Source organism: Gossypium raimondii, chromosome 11 (assembly GCF_025698545.1).
Source record: "Gossypium raimondii isolate GPD5lz chromosome 11, ASM2569854v1, whole genome shotgun sequence".
Taxonomy (NCBI): domain Eukaryota; kingdom Viridiplantae; phylum Streptophyta; class Magnoliopsida; order Malvales; family Malvaceae; genus Gossypium; species Gossypium raimondii.
In genome coordinates, this window is record NC_068575.1 from 48,394,632 (window position 1) to 48,410,754 (window position 16,123).

Consider the following 16,123-nt stretch of genomic DNA (forward strand, 5'->3'; position numbering starts at 1 on the left):
CCTTTTCCTTTCTATTTTTACAGGTGGCGGTGGAGTCAACGGTGACGAGAGAAACCCTGCCTTTGTCGTTTTGGTGCAAGGTGGCAGAGGCGCGTCAGGCCTTAGGACATGTAGCCTCGGGTGGCGTAATCGATGAGAGGAGTGGCGCAGAGGCTAGGGTTTTTCCTGAAAAGTTTAGGCTATTGGGTCATTAGGGTTTTTCTTTGTTTTGGGCCATTTGGGCTTGTAAATTTGGGCCTGGCATTTTTTTGTAATTGGACTGTTTTTTAATTTTGGACATTATTATTATTTGTTTAACTTTTGTTTTATTTGTTTGTAATTTTGTCCCGGACGAAATTGGGCCATTACAGTCCTCAACCACATTAATTGATATATCTCTTTGCGACAACCAATTCAATTACAAGGTTCTTACTCTACCATTGGGACCTTTGTCAAATTTTGGATATTGAATTTAATGTAAAGTTTATATCAGTTGTCAGATTAATTGGTTTAACTATGAAAAAGTTATAAATGGATTTAATTGTTTGTTTTGTCATCATTTTGGTTTTTTTATTATTTTTGAGTGGTTTGTTTAGAGGGTTATTCAAATCTTTTGTTTAGATCAATATATCGATTTGATCGATTAATCTGATTCCATTTAACAACACTTACATCAACAAAATTCTTTTTCATTAAACTAGTAATATTGTTGATAAGGATTATTAATTTCTATATCATTGTGTTCATTATATAATTACCTTCTTTATTTATTTTTCACCATTAAGGATGGATACTAAAGTAAACATCTATACTATTATAATGTATTTGGATGATAGCAAGCTAATTTTGTGTGTTTAATGTACTTATTTCTAATCAAATTTTGAATAGAATGCTACTAAGCTTGGGATTTCTTGTTTTAATTTTGTCAGAACGCAATTGGATTACCAAAGTTCAAATAAATAAGCAAATTGAGCTAAATTGGAACGAAAAGCAATAAAAGGGGCCAAATTAAAAAGTTGTAGAATTTGTGGTTGAATAAAATCAGATTGTGATTTTGTCAAACTCTATGAATAAAAAATTTTTTGATTTTAGTTGCTTGTTAGGCATAATCCTAGCAGGAATCATGCTAAATTTGGCATATGAAAATTGTATAAATACCTTATAATGGTGGCTTTAAAAAGACACACTAGAATAGAATTAAAAACAATTCTTATATTTTCTCTTCCACGCGTAGTAGCTATTCAAGTTTACTGCCATTTTTTTTCATTTCCTTATTTTTTGGTTCAATTATTTTTTAAGTCATTTATCCTTTTCACTAATCACCATTACATTCAAATCCACTTTTAAACCCTAATCGAGTATGATTAATTTCATACTTAACCAAACCCCATTTAGCTTAGGTCAGTTGTAGTTCCAATAAAAAATCGTGAGATATGAACTTGCACTAAAACCTTACAACATGGTATTCATTATCTCTCTTGTATATGGGATAGTCACATTCGTCCCTTAAAGTTAATCCAATTTCAGCTCAAAGTGCACGTTGCGAGGAAGTTGTTTTGGCGTATAGTTGGGAAAACGAATTGGTCATCATATTCGAGTTCCTGGGAATAAATTGACGTGTTCAATTGGAAAAAGTTAGTTGAGTTCTGCCAAAGGAGATAGTGATCAGATTTAAACAACCCACGCGGCTAAGACCGTTAATTTGAGTTGGGCTTTTTTAGATCGTAAGGCTACTGAGATCTTAAATTGCGAACGCAAGTTACATGGTTAGATAATCGGTAAGGGTTGTTTTGCAAGTCGTACCGAAACCAACTACACAAGGAAGAGTTGACGGTTGGGGCGTCCTTGGTCGCTATAACCAACTTATCGTTAAGAAGAAGGAATCTATTTTCAAGAATCGATTCAAGTTCGGAGTGTACCGAAGCTAAGGCTAAGCATTCACATATTTGATTTACAAATTTAATTTGAATTATTTGATTTTATTTTTCAACCTTTATTATGTTATTATTTCATTTTATTTTATACTTGTTTTTTTTATCAACTAAATTCCCCCTCTATTTATCTTTCAACTCTGCACGTACAAGTTTTGGGTACGACAGTTGTCTAGACTCAAGAATTTGGTTACGTAAACAGGAAAATTAGGAATCTCAGTCCTTGTGGGATCGATCCTACTTCTCTTTACTATTGTTTAATTAAATTAGAACGTAGGAAATTATATTTGGTGGTTTTGACGTCCATCATTGAAGTTACACAAATTCAATTGGTAGATGTTAAAAAAACAATAAAATTAATAAAAACAAAAAAGTTAAAAGGGTACAATGTCATTTCAAATTTTTATTATGCTTTTTTCTAAAAATATTTACTTTCCAAAAATTCTACCCAATAATCTAAAATATTACCCACTTAAACTTGAATACTTAATAACTCAAATTTTCAAGCTTTACAAACAATGCCAAGATTTCATTAGCTAATTATTACAATTATTAGTAAATCAAATGATTAAATATTATTCAAAATGAAATTAAGTGAATTTATTTTAAATTATTTGAACAATATTATTTTAGGACACATTTACATATAGGTGAAAAAATTATGTTGAAAGAGACATTTATAACAAGTTGCTGTAAAAGTAAATAAGAATGCTGATGCTTGGACTTTATACATCATAATGTCTTAGGTTTAAGTTTCATGATAAGTGAGTGCTTTCTAAATTTATTTTAGGCTTAAATTTTCTTTTACAAACTTTATATAAAAATATAGAAATACAATAATTTCTAATAATAATTATTATTATGTAAAAAAGTAGTTTTTTTATTGAATCGATGTTGAATCAGATTTTAACCAAATAATAACAATATATAGAATTATATACTATTTATGTATTAAATATGAGTTAGTATTTGATATATTGAAAGTGTACTTTTTATTATTATTTCACAAGCAGCTTTAAAATATTGTTATGTGCCTTGAATACTTGTCAACCTCCTAACCCTGTTTATGGTGTTTAAAATTTCAGTATTATTTCATTAAATATCAGGACAATTACTTAGTAGAATAGTTGTGAAAATTTTTAATTTTGCAAGTGAAGTTTAGATTTTATCACATGCCCTTACGTTTATTAAAAAATGAAAATAAATAAAGAATACTTGTGATAACAATAAAATCTTAACTGGAATTAAAACTTTCAACCACATATGTATCAAATAGTTATCCTAAAATTAACCAAAATAACGATTAGGGTTAATATGTAGTTTACCCTTAAATTTATCCAAAATACCTAGTTGAACTTGAACTTGTCCAAAAAATTACACTTTTTAAAATTAATTTATACTTTTAAAAAAAATTTAATTTTTTAATTTATGTCCATGACATGTCATACTAAGAGACTACCACGTGTCACCATTGGATTAGTCATCAGTGCCACATCAACACAAATTAATGGTGTTAGTGCAAAAATACCAACCTAGACAACAAAATATAAGTTCAAATACCAATTAAGTAAAAAAAAATTAAAATACTAATTATATACTTTTGGACAAGTTCTGGGCAATTACATATTAACCAAAATAACAATTGTAACATCCAAGTAGACCTAATTATGGGCTGAGCTACTCGCCCAAGCCTGAAGGCCTACCTAAAAAGTAGAAGGGTTTGGGTAAAAAAATAGGCCTGAAACATAGGTTTGGACAAAAAATAAGGTCCATTTTTTAAATGGGTTGAGACTCGAGTAAGATTTTTTGACCCAGGTCTAGCCCAGATCTACCTAATTTTTTTTCTACTATTTTTTTATTGTTATTATTTGGATATTGTATAACTCTTATTTTATTTTTAATTTTGCTAGTATTTTGGAGGCATTTGTTTGCTAAGTTGGAACTATTTTAATGTTATTTAAGTATAATGATTTTTAATGTATTTTTAGTTTATTGAGAAACATTTATTCTAATATTTTAGTATAATTAATGTATTATATTTTTAAATTTATATTTATATAAAAAATAATATAAATAAGACCAACTCAAATTTAATATTTTTATACGAGTCAATCTTAAATAAAATTTTAACGAATACAAAATTTAATGATAATCAAGTATACATGGAAGTCTTAAATTCGGGTTTTTTACAAAATTATTATAAAAAAATAAAAAAAATAACCAAAATATTATAACTTTTTTTTATTTACCAAAATATTATAATTTTTTTTATTTACCAAAATATACCAAAAAAAAAACAAAAAAAACAGAAGAAAAAAAACCTGACACAGCCTGATCAGGCCAATCACATTGGCGGCACCAAAGGTGCCAATGTGATTGGCGGCACCAATAGTGCCAAAGGACTAAAATGTTAGTTAAGGGTAGTTTCAAGGACCTGACATGCAAATTTACCATTTTGAATTTTGAAATTTAATTGCTGCTTGTGCGCACTAAAATCGAAATATGGCTAATTGCCTTCTAAGCCCTCCTTATTTATTATTTTCTTTTTATTCCCCTTCAACTCGCTTTTTTATTTAATAACTCTATTTTAATTTATTAAATTTAATAGTTTATGTTTATAGATAAAATAGTTTATGTTTCCATTATTTTTTTCCTTTTGATTTAATATTAGTTAAGGGAATATATTAAATTTATAAAATTAAAATAGTTTAATTTAATAACTCTATTTTAATGTAATAAACTATTCTCATTAAATAACTCTATTTTAATTTAAAAAAATTAAACTATTTTATCTATTTATAAATTTAATATATTCTTAATAGACTTATAACATAAACATGTTAGACTAAATAATGGAAACATAAACTATTTTATCTATTTATAAATTTAATATATTCGAATAGACTTATAACATAAACATGTTAGACTATTTTAATTAAAATAGTCTCTTAAGATATTATGAAGCAACAAATTTTATATTTCAGTAAATTTTATATTTTAAATGAAAATAGAGTTATTAAATGAGAATAGTTTATTAAATTAAAATAGAGTTATTACTTAATTAGAATTCTAAGTATCTTAATTATCGCTTAACTAATATTAGATTTAATTAAAAAATTAATAGAAATACTGGGCATGCCTTATTGAAAAACCGAAGTAATAATAAAACTGATCACCCATAAATGTAACCCAAATAGAAAAATAAATTACAATTATATTATATACTCTTAATAACTCTATTTAGTAAATTTTTAAATAAACTATTCTCATCAAATTATCAAAATAATACATAAAATACGAATTAGTTTATATTTTTAAATAGTTTTATTTTAGGTAAAATATATTTACTTTAATAATAAAATAAAGGGCTTTTATGAGTAAAATCATAGATTAAGAGCTTATTTAACTACAAAAATAAGTTGCGGGCTTGTTTATTAAATAAAAAAGTGAGTTGAAGGGGAATAAAAATAATAATAAATAAGGAGGGCTTAGACGACAATTAGTCATATTTCAATTTTAGTGCGCACAGCAGCAATTAACTTTCAAAATTCAAAATGGTAAATTTGCATGTCAGGTCCTTGAAACTACCCTTAACTAACATTTTAGTCCTTTGGCACCATTGGTGCCGCCAATCACATTGGCACCTTTGGTGCCGCCAATGTGATTGGTTTTTTTTCTGTTTTTTGTTTTTTTGGTATATTTTGGTAAATAAAAAATTTTATAATATTTTGGTAAATAAAAAAGTATAATATTTTAGTTATTTTTTATTTTTTATAATAATTTTGTAAAAAACCCCTTAAATTCAAAAAAAGAAGACAAGACATATACCTCAAAATAGCGGCAGCAGTTAATAAGGGGGACTACGAGAAGACAGGAATGAAAGGTATGCATAACTAGAAATGCTGTGTCATTCAAGATTTTGGTAAGACTGAAACAACATTCTTATCATCATTTTATACCATGTCATGACACCAACTATATGCTAAAACGTTGAATTTCTTTGACTTCCACTTTAAATGTGATGCTTTATGGGTGGCTCATTAAAAATAAAAATTTGTAAATAGAATACTGTGGTTATAAAACGTTTTTATTTTAATTATTTTTCAGTTAGTGACTTTATTTTAGTAAATTTTCATTTCCATCACTTGTTTTATTATTTATTTTTTTACAAGAAAATTTTCTTTTCTACTTTTTAAAATTAATTTTAATTTTCTGCTTAGTAGAAAAGGAAAAACATGGGGTATTATAGGAGATTACTTGAGTTTATGAAAATTTTTATTTATGCGGGAAAAATCACTTTATCCTTTTAATTGTTTTTATTTTTATTTTAGAATTAATTTTAATTTTGTCCCAATAAAAGAAAAACTTGAAGTTTTAAAATGAATTGCTTCGATTTTTATAGGGCAATTTGGGTTTCTACAGAGAAAACCATTTTATTTTTAAATTTCTTTTATTTTTATTTTTATTTTTAGAATTGATTTTATTTTTTCAAGAAAAGATTTTTATTGGAAAATTCTTAAATTTTACAGGAATTAAGTTACGAGGAAAAACTTGGTTTCATCTTCGCTAATGAATAACTCATTTTTGCAGAAACCCATTTTTTGAAAAAAAAGAGATGAGTAATCAAAATGAAAACTTATTAAAGTCACGTGAATAAAATAAGTGAACAATAATATTGAATTAATAACGGAAGCTAAAATGAAAATGTTTTGTAATGGCGATTGCCCTATTTGCAATTTTGTATTTTCTAATGACCAAAATGAAAATATATGAAAATTAAGTGATCAACTATGTAATTTATATCCTATGTTTAAACTTGAGTTTGAATTAAGCTTTTTTCAATATTAAATGAGAATCATAAAAAATAAATTAAAAATAAAATTTTGATTAAGCTCGAGTTTATTTAATGGTTAGAATTAATCAAAATAATTTGATTTTCTAACTGAAATTCAAACAACTTATAATTACATATTACATATATGTACACATTGTATATATTTAACAGATAAAATAATATATTATTTTGTTAACTATATATCACATACTTACTAATATATTTAACTTATTTGATTTTTTTGTGTTGAAAGTTGTTGATACAAGAATGTAATAAGAAGGTCAAAAGTGATACACTTAGGGCCAGTTCTTCATTGCTTTTGAAAAGTGCTTTTGAGAAGTGCTTTTGAGAAGTTTAGTTTAAAATTTGAGTGTTTAGCATTCTTGTCAAAAGTGCTTTTGAGAAATAAAATGTCCATTTTAGACATGTTATTATCAAATAACAAATATGTATTTAAATAATATTTAAATTAGTTAATATTATTATATTTTAGTAATAATATAAAAAATTATTATAACTTGTTGTTAATATTTTATATATGAAATATAAATTGTAAATATTAATTATTTATAAAATTTAATTAGAATATATAAGCTATATTTTAAATATTTAAATATAACCATTAAATATTTGTAATTAGTATTTTAAAAAATATTTTTTTATTTTTAATTAATGATTTTAACACAATTGTAATTAAGCACCAAGAAAAAGAAAAGAAAAATACTATGTTATTAGAGGGGTGAAAAAGTAAGTAAGCACCAAAAGTGCTTTTGGGCGAAGAAAAACTAAAATTTTTAGCTTTTCCTTTTCAGCTCCTTTTCAGAAGTACTTTTAAGTACTTCTGAAAAGCTAAAATTTTCTGCCAAAAGCAACTTGTTCTTCACAGCTTTTCTTTCAAAAATACTTTTTGAGTCAGAAGTGCTTTTTTTAAGAGATGAAGAACTGGCTTTTAGTGGGTTGAGAACTACAAATGACTAAAGTGAGGGAGGGAAGATTGTAAATAGCTTGGAGAGAGATTAGTTGAAAAGTGGTGGTTGATAGATTAAGTGTCTTCTTTGTTATAAGGTATGGAAGATTATATAAGAGGGAGGGCCATGTATTGACCATATGTCTTCCTTGGATTGGTAGGCCATTCATTCGGTGCAGGTTGCCCTTTAGGTGGATTATTGGATTTAACATGGAGTGGTAGGGTATGCTGATGGCGTGTAACTGTGGTCTTGTTAGTGTGGTTGAATATGTCATAGTTGTGCCCTTGGCAAGTTGTCATGTTTGGCCAGGCATAGTGTGTCCTAGGCTCCCCTCTCGTCGAAGGAGGGGTTATAAAGTGGCCTCCTTTGAGACAAGGCGCTCAATAAAACTTCTTTTAAGAATTAGGTGTGTGGCGAAGCGTCTTATATATAATGTAAGATATAAATAATGGTTCTTTTTGAAATATTGAATTTTATAATCGATGACTTAATTATTGATTTGATGACCAGACATGATATATGAAGATGTGTGCTAGCCGTTATTTGGGTCGTGAGCGTTACAAGTTATGGGGTATGTGGCACTTTTCACTGGTTGTTGTTGCTATTTTTTTTTGGGAAACATGCATTAAGGGTGCATATGTCACATGTTTGGATGTTGTCAGTTTTCTCTGTAAAGAGGGGACTTTGTTTCCTTCTCCTACGCTAAATAAATTTATTAAATTCTCTTGCTTTTGCTCTGAAAATTCTTATCATTCCTCCTCTGCAAATTCTCCGCTTTTTTTCCATCTATTTTTTCTGCAAATTTTATTCGTTTTCTTCTACCTTGGTTTTTCGTGGTCTGAGGTTATTGGGGTTCTTTAGGTTTCTTTTTAGTGAATTAGGTAAGCACTTTTTCCTTTCTCTTTTTGATTTGAATATTGCTTTTACACTTCGAGTAGTTCCACGATTGGTGGTAAAAGGGTTGATGGTAGTAAAGGTAAGGTTGCTGCAGGGAAGAAGATGGGTTGGGGTAAGAAAGAGATCGGAGGATATGTTCATCAGCAGCGGGTCCTTTGAATGTACAACAATGGAGGAGGAGATGCAGACCTTTTTAGAGTGTCACAAGTTTCTACTAGATAATTAGGAGATGGAGAGAATTTGTTGAGTGCAACTGTTATGGGTGATGAGGGTGAAGGGCCAACATTCTTCATGTCTTTGTATGCCTTGGAGGCAATGTTCCATCTTCGCTCCGCCCGTTCTTCACCGAAATGTTTAACGCTTGCAAGATTGTGCCAGGGCAATTGGCATGAACCTGTTGGTGGGCCTTTTTAGCATAGTTCATGCATCAATTTTTTTATTAATAATAAGATGGAACAAGCAAGATTTTGTTTTAGAAATATAAAATAAGATTTTAATATTATTTTAAGTTACTTCTTCACAAAAAATATACAAAACTGTATACCACAGGCATGGAACTGACACTGATCTTAAGGGTTTGATAATAATAATAGAGTTGGTAGCTAAATTTCATCTTTATATAGGAGTAATGGTATTAAAAAAAGATAGTAACGAAATTGAGTTGATGAATAGTGAAGTTGATAGTAGAGTAGAGCGTATTTTACAAATTACAAACTAATGTTAATCAATTATGTTAGGGTATTAGTGTATTGAAGTAATCCAAGTGTTAGTAAGATAAGGTTGTTGCCTAAAGACCAGCTCAAAGATGCACACCACTCCTAACGGCATTCCTCAACTCCTGATGGAACTCCCCAAATAGTAAAACTAAGCAATCTTTAAATCCCCCAAAACAAAATGCAATCAGCAGAGAAAGGAAAAATCACACTCCTCCATTAACCCATACTTCCCCCCTTTCACCTGATAAAAAGGGATATCACTCACCGTGCTTTGGGCATACATCTCAAAGACAAACAACAATGGCCGTATCCAGACGAATGATCGTTTTCTGCTTCATCACGCTGGTGGTGTGTTCTTTCTTAGTTAAAGCCGGCAACGCCGGTCAAAACGATCATGGGTGCAACCATGGCGGTGCTCAGCCTGGCGATAGCCAACGTTGCGAAGATACCCCCGAAGATGAAGACGACTTCGATGACACTTTTAAGCTTGTCAACAACATCAAGATAAAGATCTAGTTGGGCGCCGCCCGGACTCCATTTCTTTGGTTCTTCACTCAATAAAAATGGGTCGTTGCGAAGCTCTATCTCTGTCTTCCATGGTTTCTGAGATCTTTCAGTTTGGCATCCTTTAATTTACCAGTTGTTGCAATTTCTTTCTTTTTTTGTTGTTCTCGTGTTTGGATTTGGAAGGGTTTAGCATTTGCTGTTGTTGTTGCATGCTTTTTTATAAAACTGCATTTCTCGTTTCTCACTTTGTTTTTTCTTTTTAAATATTATGGTTGTTAATATGCCATTTAGGTGTAATTACATGCATCTTTAGATTATATAATCATAATCTAAAAAGTTATATAATGATATTATCTGAGTGTCTACCTCATACCAATTAGATTTAACATCTTGTCAAAATTATCTTTATCTTAGAACCGGACAAGAAAAAATTATTTACCCTTAATATTCCATAGAACAGACACCTCGTTGAGTAAGGTGTTGAAAGCTATCTTCCTCCCCACTAATTTGATCACAATTGATAAAAGCCATTTTCTTTTCAATAAACCTATGAACACGATCCGAAAACGTGATGGAAGGAATTTCACTCACTGTCTCCGTCGTCACATCCTCATCCCGTCACTTCATCTGGAATCGATGAATCACCCATCAACTTAGCCTTATGCGAATCCTTGGCCACGTTCTCTTGCACTGTGGGAACGGATTTAGAACACAAATGTGTGTTTTAAAAATGACATTAATAAATGATGAAACATTTAATTTAAAACTAATTTAATTATAATAATACATGAAATATGTATGATATTGAAACACAAAAGGAGTAAATCACATGATATTCTTAATGGTAATGTTTTATTATTATAGTTACAAAAATAAATTGGTAGGTAATTTCTTTTCAAAGAGTAAATAAAAGTTCAAATTTTTTATAATCATATTTATTTATTTGATGAATGTATTATCTTAAAATTTAATTATGGATAATTGGATTACAGAGTTGGCATCTTAATCAAATGTTTCATTGATAAATAAGTATAGATATAAATATATATTGATAAATATAGATATAAATAAATTAATGTAAGCGTTAAAACTTAGAAGTATATTTGTTATCTAAGCAAGCATAGACTGTGGGTGGACTCGAAATATTTAATCAGCTCAAACAGTACTTATAAGTAAAAAAAAAACTTGTAAATATTCATGGAAATATTGACTATAATAATATGATTATATAAAAATGAGGTTTACAGTGATTAAACTCTTGTCGTGTTACCCATTCACACCCATATTATTGTATAAAAAAGATTTTATAATACAAATTATTAAGTTAAGCAAAAATATATATAAATAATAAAATAATTTAAACAAAATTACAATCTAGAAAATAGACGAGATATACAAAAATTAAGTTGTAGCTGCCTTATGTTTGCCAAGCCCTCCCTTCAAATATTAAGGATACGTGAACTAGTCAAAGATAAAATCATAGTTATACTCAATGGTGCAATGATTTAATAAAATATCTGTAACAAAAAGAATCAAGTTTGTATGATCTTTGCAAAGCAAATTAACCTTCAACACAAACTCCCCCTCGTACCGGAAACTGCATCTACTGTTCCAAAATACACTGTTTTTATTATGAAAAGCAAAAAAGAACATCCTACTTGAAATTATCTTTGTATATGAAATCTGGAACAGCCCAGATAGCGTGCGCTTAATTAACATAATGAATATATCAACTCATCGGATCTTACAGACCAGAAAACTTTTTTAAGATTTACTCCCAATTTACACCCACATATCATATAGAACCTCATAAAAGTCGGTCTCCGTTCAATTTTCTGGTGAAACGGTTGGTTTTGCAAAACAAACTTTGGGAATTTAAGTGCTATCCATTGGAATATCACTGGCATTAGGGTTCCCTAGGCTTTCGGACATACTTCTCTGAGTCTGACCAGCACCAAATGTGAACCCATGCGGAGGAACTTCTAAGGGCGGACGGGCAAAAATAGAAGTAGCACCAAGATTATTGAAGGCAGGTATAGGAACGGGAGCAGGAACTGCATCGTTTACCTTTGAGAAACCAAAGTTGAATGGAGCTCCAGCCGGTGGTGGGAATGCAGGCAAAGAAGGATTGATACTTTCAGATGATCCGAAGAGCTTCTGCTCATATTCTTGCAACTGCTGATAGACAGCTACAAATCACATGCAGTGAATGAAAGTCAGAAATAGCAATTATACGTACAATATGAAAACTAATAACATTGACAAGGTCGTACTTGAATAAACATTACAACTGCAAGTCTACAATCTCTAAACTTGACCAAAGGAATCACATAAAAAAAAGGATTTACTTTAAACAAGCACATCACACAATAGTTACTGATGAATGAAGCATCTCCAGTCTGAAGTCTCTTTTGGATGGCAGGAAAAAAGACAATTTAGCTGACATTCATTTTTCCTAATCCAAAAACTATTACACGGCTTTCCTATATTCTTTACAATTAAGCATCATAAACAACACTACCTTGACTCAACTCAACAGATGATCTACGTTCTTTCACCCATTGATAGCTCTGCGGAAGCCTCCATCCTTTAGACCTCATCAAGTAAGCTATTACAATAGCTGGTGACCTGTCCGAAAGAATATAATCATCCTCGCAAACAATTTTATAAGTTCAAGTGGGTAAACTCACGCCTGCCTGAGCATTTGGCTCAATGATAAGGGCATGTATATCCCATCTCAAGGAATGAAATATTCAACTTCCTCAAATAAAGGAAAAAGAAAAAGGTGTACACACACATACAAAGCAGTTTATCTCCTGTGTGCAAAATAACAAGGTTTTGCAAAACCTTTCCGAAGGGCATCTTATGGGAAAGATTCTCGGGTAAGGTCCAACCAGGTTCTTAAAATATTGAGAATCTTATTTTCAGCATTCAAAAACTTTAAGGTATAAAATAAGATTTAAAAAAAGGAAGGAAAAAAACCACTTTAACATACTCATGTTTGTCTTACTGTGTATTTCTAGGATAAAAAAGAATGAAGAAACAATAAAATCAACCTATTTTTTCCTGACATGCAATGCACAAGAACTCGAGCCTTATCCTTCTCACATTGCTCTGCAGAATTCAGAAAAGAACTACAGGTCATAATATGCCAATGAGAAAATAAAACAAATGCAACATGTCAAGTGGCAGTGTCTGAGATATTGCAGTGCAACTGACAAACATTAATTAAGCAAACTTCCCCAAAGCCATTTTACACAAGGGTAACAAAGGCATCATGATTTAAGCAAAGCAAACCATAAGAAAAATGTCAAGTTGAGAAAATTTGTTTGAGTTGTAAACTCAATATCTTAGCAATTTTTCTACATTGTGATGTGTAGAGCCCTAGGGAAGCACATGCATTTGACAGCAGAATGCTCATAGTTGGCCATGTGAATCAATAAAATTAAGAAGCATCTCATTCTGCAAAATAAAAAGAGAAAACATACATATAAATGCTACTCAGGACATTAATAAAAAGTGTGTGAATGTTATTCATGAATTTTGCACAGGTAAAAAGAATCCAATGCATGAAAGAGGAAATACCAAAGTCATGCACATAAGAACAGATATCAAACTCAGGCTTTGACAATAGACTCAATTGCAAGACAAAGGTCAACGCACCTAAAAATTGTATTGCATCATCAAATTGTAAAATTTTGTCATCTTGCAGGCAGTGATAGATAAATGAATTCCTGTATAGGTTTTGACAAGCAGGTACGGTCTGCAAGAGAGAATGTAAATTACGTAAGGATATGCCATATAAGCAATCTACAAATTTTGACACTTGACGGCCATCAGTATGCATTTTAGCAGTCACAACATCCAACAAAGAGGAACAAAGCAAACTGCATGATAAAGAATGAAAAAGAGTGGATCTTGACACCTTCAGTCTTACCACTTTCTAAGATGTATCTTTCAATCTGATCACTGATAGCAATTGGACCATAGCAACTATTTGTTTGCTTAGTATCAATTGAATTAGGTTTAAAACATAATCATCTCACAGTTTTTTGATAAAAGTATTTAAATATTTGACCCATTCAAACAGTTTTGTGCCCTTAGAAAAGGCAAACGGATTATATAAACTTCCCTAATGTGTAGAAAACAAGTTTTTTACTGGCTGCAGTGCTCTGCACATGCCGGTTAATTCTAAATGTCTAATGGCTCTCATAGAATCTTAATTTACTATCAAAAGGAAATCCCATCACAACCGCTCTCCAGTTATGATAATTTGATACAAAGTGCAAGGTTTACCCTTTATCTTCAAACTGTCCACTATTCTATGCCTATATACCTAAGCAAATGGCAATAACAATGATCCTAATTAGAAATTCTCAAGTAAACACTATGAAGATCTTACAACTTAATTTTTATAACAAATGACAAAGAAAACAAACGTATCACTCTTTGGACTGTCTGCCGGTCATATCTTCCTATTGTTCCTAGTTCTAACTTTACTCAACATCCCATTCTGATCTTGCCTCCTGCCAAAATTGCGCATTTGATTTTAACTTCTTCCCCATGTTTTTAACTCATCCATGAGTTTAGCCAAAAGGTAAAGGCCTCAAGTAGAGTCTAAATGTAAAATACACTCAGATTTGGATAGTTCTCATACTCCATTCCAAAAGTTGGGTTAAATCTTTCCATCACATCTCTAACCCCACCGATAACAATAAAACTTCTACAGGGAAACTGACATGGGAATTTTCTAGATCAATAAAGTTAAAAGATGTTTCTTATTTAAGGATTTGGTTAAAATAATTAAAATGCAGAAATCCCATCAAAGTTCAAACAGCGTAATATAAAGCTTAACAAATACAGCACAAAAATCTCGTCTAGTAAACAATCAAAAATAAACTTTTTCCCAAATATCCATAAACCCAACATCAAAAGTAAAAACAGTAAGTTGATACTAATACTATAAAGAAACATAAATAAATAACAATGAAAAAGGAAACGTGAGGAACAAGAAGGGGGTTACATTAAGGACGCGAGTAATTCCTTGCGTCTTGAGAAGCTCAGAGCGAGAGGCGTTATCATAGCTACCCAAATAGAGAAAGTCAGGAAAGATCACCGATGGAAAAGCACTGAGTTGAAGCGATGTTCTATCGGAAGAAATGGGAGGTCGGTGCCCACATATCCCACAAACTTCCCCTTCCTCGTACTTGTGATAGTGCCCACATACCCCACACGGATTCTCCCTCTCCCTCTTCCTCATCCCCACTCACCACCCCCCCACCCCAAACACCCCCCAAAAAAAGCTACAAATTTGCGATTAAACACTGGTCAAGAACGCAAAGAAAAAAAAAAGACCCGGAGTTTTGTTCTCGAATCAAAAGGGTTTTAGTTGAAGGGAAGTCCTCGTTGAATCCAGATTTTGCTCGATCGAGAGAGGGAGAGAGTGAGAGTTCTTTTCTCTAATAGGGAGAAAGTTGATTTATACACTCGTCCAATTGAGTTTTTTTTCTTAATATTGTGTCTTAATTTACTGAATTTAGAATGCAAACGGTAGAGGATTTATCCTCTTCCTTTTTCCTTTTTTCTATTATTTGTCTAAATTTTAGACATAAATTTGAACTAAATATTTAACATAATTTAAAAAATTTGAATTTATACCTAATTATTATTATTATTATTATTTTATGCTATTAATATTTAATTGGGTGGATATCATCAAGATCTAAATAAATTCTTATATGCTTTGAAAACAATATTTTTATATACTTTAAAGAAGTATTGTAGATTATTCCCATTTATTAATAAAATAAATTCTCTTTTACTCTCTTATTTTATGTGTGATTTATTTTTGTCTTTTTATTTTATAAGTTTTATTTAATATAATATTAGTTTAAAGATATTTACAATATATTTAAAATTTGGATATTATTATCCATAAAATTCTACATATTTTCATATCATATTCATTATAAGAAATCTTTTATATTACAAATAATATATTTTATATTTAATATAATAATATTATCTCGACATTTTCTTATCGAACTTTTAAATTGATATGAATTAAATTTATAAATTTTATATTTGACAATGACTAATATATAATTTAATCATAAAATTTAATAAAAATTCATATGTTATAAAAATGTTAAATTCACAATTTGTTTTTGTAGAAATTTTTCATATGTTAGGAAAATAAATAAATTCACATTTTGATGGGAAAACATAATTAGGGTCACATCAAGAATATAACATCTTTTATTTCCAAAAAAGAAATTATTAAGAATAACT

The 16,123-nt window shown here is 30.0% G+C and overlaps 1 protein-coding gene across 1 annotated transcript; it reads right to left on the bottom strand.

Moving 5' to 3' along the window:
* Positions 1-11,393: 11,393 nt before the first annotated feature.
* On the bottom strand, positions 11,394-15,349 carry LOC105803445 (protein-tyrosine-phosphatase IBR5). Its single transcript, XM_012635650.2, has 5 exons — positions 14,856-15,349; positions 13,496-13,595; positions 12,889-12,946; positions 12,354-12,460; positions 11,394-12,021 (listed from the first exon to the last, which is right to left on the bottom strand). Exons 1-5 carry the CDS (start codon positions 15,090-15,092, stop codon positions 11,708-11,710), a joined length of 816 nt encoding a protein of 271 aa, XP_012491104.1. The 5' UTR covers positions 15,093-15,349; the 3' UTR covers positions 11,394-11,707.
* Between the last annotated feature and the right edge of the window lie 774 nt (positions 15,350-16,123).

Bases quoted from the DNA above. Each gene is read 5' to 3' on its own strand.
- LOC105803445 (XM_012635650.2), bottom strand. From the start codon at position 15,092: ATGAGGAAGAGGGAGAGGGAGAATCCGTGTGGGGTATGTGGGCACTAT. The intron at 12,947-13,495 runs GTGCGTTGACCT...TGAATTCTGCAG, and splicing joins TGATGCAATACAATTTTTAG to AGCAATGTGAGAAGGATAAG. The intron at 12,461-12,888 runs GTTGATTTTATT...TCTTTCGGACAG, and splicing joins TGCATGTCAGGAAAAAATAG to GTCACCAGCTATTGTAATAG.